This window comes from Haliotis rufescens, unplaced genomic scaffold (genome assembly GCF_023055435.1).
Source record: "Haliotis rufescens isolate VD_foot unplaced genomic scaffold, xgHalRufe1.0.p SCAF_2, whole genome shotgun sequence".
NCBI classification, from domain to species: Eukaryota; Metazoa; Mollusca; class Gastropoda; order Lepetellida; family Haliotidae; genus Haliotis; species Haliotis rufescens.
Genome location: NW_025963890.1, coordinates 6,091,590 through 6,104,136, shown reverse-complemented (window position 1 = coordinate 6,104,136; position 12,547 = coordinate 6,091,590). Strand labels below are relative to the sequence as shown.

General features: G+C 39.5%; 1 protein-coding gene across 1 annotated transcript; it reads left to right on the top strand.

The window, feature by feature from the left end:
• Positions 1-11,935: 11,935 nt before the first annotated feature.
• LOC125381862 (profilin-1-like) lies at positions 11,936-12,343 on the top strand. The gene has a single exon (XM_048399185.1). The coding sequence runs from the start codon at positions 11,936-11,938 to the stop codon at positions 12,341-12,343; it is 408 nt and encodes a 135-aa protein (XP_048255142.1).
• Positions 12,344-12,547: the final 204 nt, after the last annotated feature.

Genomic DNA, 12,547 nt, shown 5'->3' with positions numbered 1-12,547 from the left:
TATAACTATACTATTCGGCTTTTGAAAAGGTTACTGATATATTTCTTGCGAAATTTTCAACTAAGGTTAGGTAAGGTGAAATGGGGTTTTAACATTGCATTCAAAATTATAGCACTTGTATAGCAACGTGCATGCATAGGTGTGTGGCTGCTTGTACTAGTCCACACTTGCGTCGGTTTTATAATGCAATTTCACTGAGATACCATGCCACAGTTTAACATAGAAACCCCACTCAGATATAGTATACAGACTCTGAGCTGACCAGTCCTTGTTTAAGCCCCGTTTTGCCGAAAACCGGGTAGGGAAACAACTATCTTTTAACAACTTATGGTATGATACGATCAGCGATCAAACCACCAACATTATGCTCTCTGAGCAGATGCTCTTTCTATCCACTAAACCATGGAGGTGGTCTTTAATTAAGAGGACAAGCGTTGTTTACGGTACCCTGGATTATTTTAACTTGACATGAAACTTTCAATGTGCCACTTCCATGACAACGTCAGATACTATTTGTATGCCAATATCTCCAAGCAATCTGTTGCTTTCAGTCTGTACATAGACTCTCAGATTATCCCTATGAAAAGTTGAGTAGTATATCATGGAAATCTGTTAAAAACATGGGTACAATGTGAGACGCCCATTTCTGTCTCCCCCCCCTGTGATATTGCTGGAATACTGCTAAAAGCTTAGTAAAACCATACTCGCTCACTCACTGTTAAAAATAAAACTTTTGCAAAGAAGGTAAGGAAGATATATATTATATATGCATCATGTATTGTATCATTAGTCAGGTATCATGAATTGTCCAACCTTATTAAGGAAATGTTCAGGGACCTGTTCCACAAAGCGATTGTAGCGCTAAGGCTCTTACAACAGTCGTAGCGCTTCAATTGCTTTGTGGAACAGGGCCCTGGCTCTTAATTCAACCAATTGGAAACAGTGAAAGTATCAATAGTAAACTAAGTATTTGTTAGTTTTGATGTGGCATGTTGGGATCTGAGTATCACACTGCAAGAAGTACGACAATATCATTTCATCCCAGTTGGTTTTGCTGATGACCTGCAGAAAATATTGTGAAAGATTTGATGTTGAAAGATCCTCCTCTGTACTGGAACCACTCCGAACACACTTCTATCTACACAGACCAATGAATGATATGATGTATATGTAATGTAAAGTCCATTGTTGTTGGTGTAAATTGCAGACTGCAAAAATCAAAATACTGATGTCTCACTATAACTGTACAGTATTATCAATGGTTATGTTTTACCTTTTTCCCTGTAGTTTCTGTTTCGGTGTTCTATTTTGTTCCTTTTGATGTTGGTTAGTTACCATGGTTACCATTTTGTATTGTGTTAGTGATACTAATATCTGGTGTAGGAATATGTACTTATCAAGTCAGTCCAAGTTTACATGTTTACAAGCATTTCTTAAGCATTTATATCTTTAAATGAGGGGCCTTGTTGTCCACATAGAGGGTCAGTCACAATACTTTCGTGTTCTGATTTCTTGACGGCTATCACTGTCTGTTGGGATCTTGCTGCTTCTGCACAGGTTTAGCTTTTTAATATAAATTACCCCAAATATGAAGTCTGATTTCTTGTAAGAACACTCATTTTAGAGAAACAATTCATGCAACCATCTAGAGAGTCATGCTGATGAATGTCTCAAAACACCAGCTTGAGTATTGCTCAGTGCGGCATTACATAACAAACAACACTAACTTCCCCTTTCATTGGCAAATAAAGTAAGGATCCTGCCAAGCAGTTATACTGAACAATCTTCACTTTGTCAATACGGGTCACAACTTTAATATATTGGTACAATTACACATTATTTTCAGGTTGTGTCCCTTTCTATTGTGAAGCCCAAGCTCCTTCCCAGCGCGTGACACCTTCGTTACACTCTCTGTAACATCGCTGCCACCAGTGTGGGCGCAGCCATTACAAGAATCTTGAAATTTGCCCTTTAACCCCATATGTAGTAACGTTAATACTTTTGTTTATGTCTTTGGGAATGCCATCATAGTTCATTTTGAAAAGGTTTACGACTGACCATGTTTTCCAGATGAATTTACTTCGTTGTTTTAATAATCAGATTGGTTCGAGATTGCAGACTAATGGAAAATCAACCATCTTCTCCCTTACATTCTTTCTATATCAATTAAAGATGATACTTTTAATGAAATAAAAATTCAAATTGACAAAGAAAGTAATTTAGCAGCGGTAAGTGAGTTCGGGGTCACGACAGTCATCATTTGTTTGTAAACATAACGGTCATTCGGTTGCGAGTTCCAACTCCAAGCATGGTTGTTGCCACCTATCACAGTGGGGAGTTTTGACTGGTGGCAGCGATAGTATAGAGAGCTCCGTGAACGGACTATCGCTGTGAGGAGCTTGTGTGAAGCCCTGTCCTGTTGTCATGACAGTGCCTCCAGGTTACAATTCAGTGATGTCTTAGTTAAAGGACATTGTGGTGCTACTCATTGGTCACACCAAGATGCTCTGTGAAGTGCTCCCAGGGCTGTTAACATGGTTACATAAGAGACCAATAAACATGGTACAGTTCCATTAGTTTCAGTTCTACCAGGGGCGGTGGGGTAGCCTAGTGGTTAAAGCGTTTGCTCGTCATGACAAGGACCCGGGTTCGATTCCCCACATGGGTACAATGTGTGAAGCCCATTTCTGGTGTTCCCCGCCATGATATTGCTGGAATATTGCTAAAAGCGGCGTAAGACCATACTCACTCACATCAGTTCTATCAGATTTCATGCTGTCATGGTCATTACTGGGGTGTTCCTGGTTATTTGAGGGAGAATGTTGTGTCAGTCCATATTACATGTTACAGTATTAGTTGTAAGAAGTGCCCTCAGTGATTAGAAAATACATTAGATGGGGAGGGTGTGGGGGTGGAGTTATTTTGTTTTTTTAGTGAACAATTTAGTTCAAATACTTAAAAGTTTTTCAATAATGGTCATTTGGTAATTAGATTCCCCTATTTTCTGTAATAAAGGTGTAATATGTAAATTTTCGACCTTATAAAGATTACTTACAGATTGGTCTAGAAGTTGGTCTTGGGTGCTTATTGGACCAGGGTGATTACTACAGTAAATACAGTAATCTATTATTGCATACAAGTGATATCATATCAGGGCCTACTGATTTAGTTCATGTCATGGGTTGAGCAAATCCTGCTACTAACAGTAACATTCATTTTCATTTTTGGGTTTATGGATTTTTGGCCTAAAACTTCATGTGTTTTTTTTTTAATTCCAATTTCATATAGATACTTTTTATTCATTTCCTCTCGTGAGTCGTTGTTTTGAAGTTTTCAACATTTTCCACAGATTTTAGTTATAGTATCTTAAATAATTTATTGATGCTGATAGCCACAGTAAATAAGTGTTGTTTTTTTTACTTATTTCTGGTTTGTGGAAGAAAAAACCCACTGCTTTTCATTTTTTAAATTTGTTTTCACTTATAATTTTTTGTGGAGTCAGTGGATTCGTAAACCACATTTTATAACAAATCTGGCTGAAATAAAATAATTTTTTAATGCAACTTTCTTTGAAATGTGAAAATTAGAGATAAATAATTTCACAATATAAGCATTTTTGTTTTAAGGTTTTAACAGTTATTTGATGTAAATTCAATAATAAATGCTAGTGCCATACACCGTAGTATATATCCTCGCATTATGATGATTTTTTATATCAGGGATTTTGTTTGAGACAAATTTCAATGGGACATTTTCATGATTTTATCATCTTTTGATAGGTTATTCTTCCATATCTCTACCAATTTTAAATCAATATCTACAGGGCATCTTGGATGACTGTCTGTGTCCTAGAAAATGAACCAATCTGAAACACTGGGTATTATGTTCAAGAGTCAGATCCTTGCAAAGGGACATGATGGCCGTTAGCAATCTGTGCTATTAAAAAAATCATTTACTGTCAATATAACCAAACAATTTCAGTCCATCTAGTCTTCTTATGCTCTTCGAAAGTATGATTAAGATAAGCAGTGTTCATACTATCAGTTTAGCTCTGCAAAACCTTAATTCTTTTCCTGTACTGGTAATAGATGTGGCTAAAGTTGCTCGGTAAAACAGGATACCAGTGCTTAAGATCCAGTCATCCATTCAGAACTAGACTTGCATTTGTAACCCAGGTAACCTTGGGATGACTGATCTAGTTTGTCTGTTTTTGTGTTTATGAGAAATAATGGCATTAAGCATATTCAAGTAGAGCTTGAAAAGGTCACATCTCCATGCCTGCAAAGTGTGTCTCCCGAAACACCTCTGGTGACATACCAAAGATGACTTCCTATTTTACACATCTTTTGATACTATCCGTCACTATCATCTTTGTCAATTTTAAATTGTAGGCCTACTGTGTAAGTGCTGTATTAGTGTATGTAACTATGGATGAAGAATGTACGTACACACATTGTCTACCCTGTAACATGGCTCCACTTCAGCCTCTGTCATGGTGTTTGGCCCCTGTCTCTGCCAGTACTGGTCAATTCTAATTTCCCACATAGTGTCAAGGGATCAATGTGAACTCACTCATACAGTACTGTTTAAATTTAACTTCCCTCACAGTGTCAATGAGTCAAGGTGTATTATTAAACATATTTTATTGTCCAAAAAAAGACAAAGGGGTTGATCAAGGTGTATTCATACAGTACTGTTCAAATCTAACTGCACACAGTTTCAAGGTGTCCTCATACAGTACTCTGGAATCTAACCTCCCTCAGTCAACGGGTGAAAGTATACTCACACAGTACTGTTCAAATCTAACTTCCCACACACTTTAAAGGTGCACTCATACAGTACTCTGGAATCTAACCTCCCTCAGTCAACGGGTCAAAGTATACTCACACAGTACTGTTCAAATATAACTACCCACACAGTGTCAAGGTGTACTCACATAGTACTGTTCAAATATAACTTCTCTCACAGTGTCAAGGTGTTCTCACACAGTACTGTTCAAATATAACTTCTCTCACAGTGTCAAGGTGTTCTCACACAGTACTGTTCAAATATAACTTCCCTCACAGTGTCAAGGTGTTCTCACACAGTACTGTTCAAATATAACTTCCCTCACAGTGTCAAGGTGTACTCACATAGTACTGTTCAAATATAACTTCCCTCACAGTGTCAAGGTGTTCTCACACAGTACTGTTCAAATATAACTTCCCTCACAGTGTCAAGGTGTTCTCACACAGTACTGTTCAAATATAACTTCCCTCATGTGTCAAGGTGTACTCATACAGTACTGTTCAAATCTAACTTCCCACACAGTGTCTTGGATCATAGTGTACCCACAGCCTATACTTTTACCAAATAGTTTGAGTAAAAGGGCAACAGGGAGTGCATTGTGGCTGACCAGATCCCAAGTTGCTTATAAGATATTTCCACACATGGTTGTATAAATGGTTTTATATCTCATGTATGTTCATCCTCCCATCTTACTGTGATACAACCCAACATCTATACTCACAACATCCTTGGATTCTCTGAGGTACTGCTACCCTGACCTGTATTTCATCTTACCTTTGTTTGATAAAAAACTTCTGGTCATCAAAGAAGTTGAAAGAAATAATTTACAGGGATTTATTCCGAAATAAGAGCCCTTGGCAGGCAAACTGGGAAAGAAATGTCATCTTGTTCAATATTTTGATTTTGAAAAACCGAACTAAATTTCTTTACTTAAGACGTAATTTAGCATTGCGTTGTAACGTTGCATTCAATGTGATAACATAAGATTATGCATGAAAACTCTCTTTATCATGTTTATTGGTCCTGTTATCAGTGAAAGAAAGTTGTAACTAGTTGTAACTATATGAACATTAATTGGGAATCCCCATGTGAAAATTTGTAGGGAAATTTGCTGCAGACTTGGGTCTTGCAATTGGTTTAAGAGCAAGTTAAAATAAGTCCTTGATATTGTTTGAAACTACTTAAAGCAGGAAAAGATATACTTTGAGTATGAACCTTTATATTGCTGTTCTTCGCAGTTGCTTGATGGGTCTTCACATTCTGGGGGCACAGAAGGCCCAGTTAAAGGTGTCCCAATTCGCTGTGTAGAGTTGTGTCCCTTGGGCACACCATATACCTATGCTGGTGGGTTCGAGTCCCTGTTTGCATGATTATGTTTCTGAGTTTGTCAGCACCATACCAAAGTAGTAAACTTCCTACATGACTGGGTTTTCCTCCCACATCAAGCTGACACGCCATGTTTATAAAACTGGAATACTGTTCAAAGCCGGTTCAAACACAACTTTCTCAGTCACTCGCTCTGGCATGCTTCGCGGGAAGCTTAATTCTATCAATTTACTGTCCATAAGTTCAGGGGGGTGGGAGAGGAGGACATCATAAGACCTTCCTCATATCCAAGGATGTGCACCCATACAATACACACATCATACAATTGCTGTGTTATTCAATAGTCTTTGTCACTGAGACAATCACTTCCATATCATGCAAACTGGCGTTTGACTCTATTTTAGAAATTTATGTTTTCAAAATTGTTTTTGTGACTGATTACTGTTTTGAGTTACACTCTATTTTTTATTTTGGTTAGTTGCAGGTTAATATTTCAAATCAAACAGGCTATAGCAGTGTTGCTTGTGCCATCATGCTGCTTCTTAAGAGAAATCCCATTTCCCCCACCCACCATGTGAATATGTACAATAACACTAGTCACTTTTAGTCCATTTCATTCATGTCATTTTTTATCATTTTGAGTTGAGCTGTAGTTACCTTCATGTTATCATGTTATATATTCTCATCCTATTTGAGTTGTAGTTGATTGTAGTTCATTCCTAGGAATTTGTGAGGGTGGCGGACTCGCTGAGCTGTGCCCTGATGTTGACTGATCCATTGATCATTGCTGATACCGTTAACTATGTTAATAAAGGTATCGTAACCTATTATTACTTGTGTTGTGTTCATGTTGGACTGAGATGAAGGATGTACAGAGAAGCCAGTGAAGCCGAGACTAACATGTGCCCAGTGGGCATAACGAGGAAGACTTTGTCCCCAGTAGTCCATGCCTCTCAAGGTCAAGTATGCACGGGTGGCCCTGTCCTCTACCACACCGCAATTCACTGTGCAGAGTTGTGTCCCTTGGGCACGCCAGAAACCTATGATTGTTGGTTCGAATCCCGGTTCGCCCCGATTATGTTTCTAGGTTTGTCAGCACCATACCCGTGCTCGTGGGTTTCACCGAAGTGGTAAACGTCTGAGACCTGCATCACTTCGGGCTTTCCTCCCACATTAAGCTGACATGCCTTGATATAACTGGAATACTGTTAAAAGCGGCCTTAAACCCAACTCACTCACTCTGATCCACATGCCCTAAAAGAAAAGAAACATTGGGGATTCCTGGTTGGAGTAGCAACCTATGCTTGTTCTTATCATGCCCCATGATGCAGGATTTTGCTCATAATATCAATCACCGGTTTGTCTCATCCTGACAACCTGTGAAGATCTTGGTTAGAACAGGTCTTCAGCAACAAATGGTTGTCGTAAGAGGCAACTATGCATGTCAAAAGAGGCATGAACACGGCGGTTAGACATTCGTTACCAGTCAACCACCTCATCTTGGTCAATAGTCTGTCACGGACCCCTAAATACGGGTAGAGAATAGGTCTTCAGCAACCCATGCTTGCCGTAAGAGGCGACTATGTTTGTAAGAGACGACTAACGGATCAAGTAGTCAGGCTCGCTGACTTGGTTCATGTGTGTCATCGTATGTCAATCACTTGATTGTCTGGTTCAAAACTTGATTTTATACAGACCGCTGTCATATAGCTGGAATATTGCTGAGTGTGGCGTTAAACAATAAACCAACTGATCCTGACTACTATTTACAGATGCTGTGTTAAACAACAAACAAAAAAAACAAATGGTGCTTTTACCTCAGCCACATACCTATACAGTCTGTCCTGTGGAATAAGGCCAAGGCCATTTCAGTCACAAACATAATTTACTAAAAGACTTTGCTGAGACAGCAGAGGTGATAAAGAGTATAGCAACATAGATGCTTTGATACCCAAGAGGTTTCAAAATTGGTGAATACAGCGGTGAAACGTTTTATAAGGATGAGTGAGTGAGTGAGTTGGGTTTAACGCCGCTTTTAACATTATTCCAGTTACATCACGGCGTGTCAGCTTAATGTGGGAGGAAAGCCCGGAGTGATGCAGGTCCCAGACGTTTACCACTCCGGTGAAACCCACGAGCACGGGTATGGTGCTGACAAACCTAGAAACATAATCGGGGCGAACCGGGATTCGAACCCACAATCATAGGTTTCTGGCGTGCCCAAGGGACGGAACTCTGCACAGCGAATCGCGGCGCCTTAGACAACTGGGCCACCCGTGTCCCCATAAGGATGAAAAATACAAAGGGTCTTCAAATTCTGTTTCTGCGACTATTGCTTGGTGCCTGCATGTATTGGTTAGGCAGCACCAAATTTCAAAATATTGATCACAGATTTGAGATTTCAAACAGTACTTCTTGTATACTGGATAAACCTGCCAATGCCCTCTTGAATTTTTTCGGGACATCTCTGCTTCAGTAGTATTTGATGGTCATCACATATCAAACTGGATATACCATTATTGAGTGGCATATATTTGTGTGCAGCAAACTTATTATTCTAAAATATCAAAGAGCAAAATGGGGTCAAATGAAACAGGTCATCAAAGAAACAAAGTTTGACTAAATAACATCAAAGAGATTATGACTTAAATAGGTACATGTTAACTTTATGCACCTGCTCAGCATTCGCCTGATGAAGGAGCAAGAAGTAGTTCTGAAACATCATGACAGAATAAAAGAACTTGCTATCCATAAAAAGTGTCATGTTTCATGTTCTTCCAACTTCTGAATGCCTACCAAAGACTTGATTATGGCCCTTGTCAAAGATGTGAGCAGAAAATCCATATTGTTGCTCATAACCACGGACCTTCCAAAACTAGTCAGTAGCTGTAGGTGTTGCTTCCAGTAGGACCATCAGTACAGATAGGCTGTGGTCCCGTGAAGATTCGGCAACCCATGCTTGCCGTAAAAGACGACTATATTTGTCGTAAGAGGCGACTAACTGGATCGGGTGGTCACGTTCGCTGACTTGGTTGATGCATGTCATCGCATCACAATTGGGTAGATCGATGCTTATGATGTCAACCACTGGATTGTCTGGCCCAGATTCAATTATTTACAGACCGCCGTCATATAGCTGGAATATTGCTGAGTGCGGTGTTAAACAACAAACAAACAAACAAGATCGGCTGTAGGTAGGGACACCAGTTGCAGCTAGCTGCGCTAGAAGTAGCTGGGTGGGCATCATAGACAAACCCCTTTGTTACATGGGTAACCAGGTATGTTGAGTGGCACACCACACAGCCCCGCCAAGATGTGAAGCGGCTGCCGGTGAGAGATTGGAGAGGACAGTGTTACATTGGTGAGGCATGATGCGTATACCACTTATACTTTGTACCCTGGGGAACCGCCTCCGTGGTCTAGTGATAGAGCATCGGCCCCGTTTCGATCCCCGGCCGCGTCATACCAAAAGACGTGAACAGATGGTACTTGTTGTTACCCTGCCTGGCTGGCGCTCGGCATTAAGGGGCTCAGAACAGTCACACACACACGCGCGCACGCACACACGCACGCGCGCATGGTACGTCACTATTTATATGTGAAATAATCTTGGACGTGAGGTTAAACCCCATTTCGCCTCATCTGTACCCTTTGGAGCTGAGAATGAAAATCACGTGTACACTGATCCATTGGGTAATGATAAGATAAATAGTTTAATGCGTGCCATTGATATGCTTCATCAGAAATGGCATTCAGATATTGACGAAAGTTCAAGATATGATACTTATCGCCAGTTCAAGTCATTGCTTAAACCAGAAACAAGTACTTACCGCAGTGGTCTATATCTCATTTCAATGCTATAACATTGTCTTCATTACTGTCCTGCAAGGATCTTCTAACACAAAATCAACTGGCTTTGTACATACATCATGCGTTTTTGTTACGAAGTGAATTGTTACCGTGACTTTGTATCTTATAAAATATGTTATGTAACTCCGTTGTATATGGGCCTGTGTCCTTTCATACAATAAAGAATTGAATTGAAGTGAAGTGATTTTGGAAAGTGTGCTATACAAATTAATAATGTAATATAAATTAATGATATGATATGATATGATATGATATGATATGATAAACACGTCCCATTTTAATTCTGGAAACCCAAAAGTCCAGAAACTCTACGGTCTTTGCCGACTCTCGGTCAAAGGTATTTACAAAATTAAACATGCTGTTTTCATGGGAACAAACCAAGGAAGAAAAAATGAAAAAAAAATTGTTAAAAAACTCAATATTTACACTATCTCGCCCATGGGCCTGCCCATGGGCGCGAATATGTTCCTTTACTCAAAACTCATGTTTTTGTTTCGCAAATACATTAAATGTATTTATTCAAGTATCATGACACATGACTTCGTATCTTATAAAATAGGTTATGTTACTCCGTTGTATATGGGCCTGTGTCCTTTCATACAATAAAGAATTGAATTGAATTGAAGTGATTTTGGAAAGTGTGCTATACAATAATATAATATAATATAATATAATATAATATAATATAATATAATATAATATAATATAATATAATATAATATAATATAATATAATATAATATAATATAATATAATATAATAGCCTTTTGCCGAAGAACTGCTGTTTCTCTGTCTGCAAAGAAATCAATAAAACAATTGCTTACGATTACACAAATCCAAGTTAAGTTGTGCTCATTTAATCATATGTTCATAGATTTATAAGTAAAGTACAGCATTATACATGAGGTCTTTCTCCGTACAATACATATGAGGCAAAACCGTCTCTAAAATGAAATATTCATGCGAAAGGTAAAGCGATCTGTCATGTCTATACCACGTGACATTCCGACCGAAGATACAATTCAAAGTGTAATTCAATGAAAGGCAACGTGTTGGTCAGATAGCAGCCAACAGATGTGTGCTCAAAGACCATAATGGCCCCCTTTATTGCGCTATCGCTAAATCGGCGTTGTACTATTCGGTAACTCGGGTAAACACTCTCGATAATAGGCATAGATAGCAGATAGGTATTGCATTCATACAGAGAAAAGGCGCCCGTCGTGTGAGCACGCCCGCTTTGTATGGCGGGTCGATCAGTTAACATTGGAGCTAGAATGACAGCGACAGTTGGTTAGTGAGAAAGCACCTGAGACCGTTCCTGGATATGTCTAGTGAAAGTGATATTTTGATTAATTATTGAATGAATACAAACTGACGAAATTTGCACGAAGACTAGTGGATTGATGCTTTTCGTGTTTTGAGCATGTTGGTGCTGCTGCCCTTAAAGGGTGTTCATCTTTGGTTACAGTGTTAATAAGTTAAAGGAATACGTGCGGTGAGGACAAATACTGGTAGGTGTTTAAAGCTGACATATTCTTCTATTATAAAGACAGCGCAGTGTCATTTGCGAGTGATATTGGAGCGGGCCCTGTGAGCCTACTAATTCATACATATTTATGCGTATATCAAAACGGATCAGTTGTGATCGGATCTGAGCCGTGACAATCAGGTCTGTGCTGCTCGTAAAAAGGATCTGGATGATAAAACAGCCCCGTTAGCGAGCCTTCTTATTCAGAAATATTCACCAACAGCTCTTTAAAATATTCCCTGCGCCGTTCGGAAAAAACGACCAACATCCAATATTCATTGATGCTTCCACAAGACTGATTGTAATATTATTTCAAGACAGGAAGTGACCAAATTGTCGTCTGCTTTGGAAAGATATTTCTGATTTGCATCTCATATTGAATGAAATTTGTTACGGAACCCTTTAAGAGCACCCCGTCGCCAAAATGAGTGCTAAACAGACACCAACTTGGGAACAATATATCTGCGCCCTTCTCGAAAAAGGATACGTGACCAGAGCCGCCATTTGTTCCATCAAGGATGGTAAGAGATGGGCAGCGAGTCCTGGGTTTGACGTCACTGCGGCGGAAGTAATGGCCATAGCAGCAGGCTTTGAAGACTGTGGTGCCAAGCTGAGGGAAGACGGTCTGTGTGTGGGTTGCGCCCAGTACACTCTGACCAGGGTCAATTCTACCACGATGGTGGGTCGGTCGGCTGCTTCAGGGTCGGGCTGTGTCATCTACAGATGCTGTTCCTGCTTTGTGATAGGTGTTTATGAGGACAGCGCATGCGCTGGAGGATGCTACAACATCATCACCAGGATGGGTGACTTCTTGCGGTACGACGGTTACTAGACACGGGTGTTCATCTATGGAAGCTTGTACATGTTGCGGCCATTGTGTTACATGACTGAAACTTTCACTCAGCCAATTTAAAAAATGCAAAATATTTCAGTCATTTTACAATTATTTTTCTTTATTAATTCACCACCAAGTGACTGAAAATTTTAGGATTAAAAAAAACCGAAAGTCAATGTATATTTTATTATTTTTGGGGCT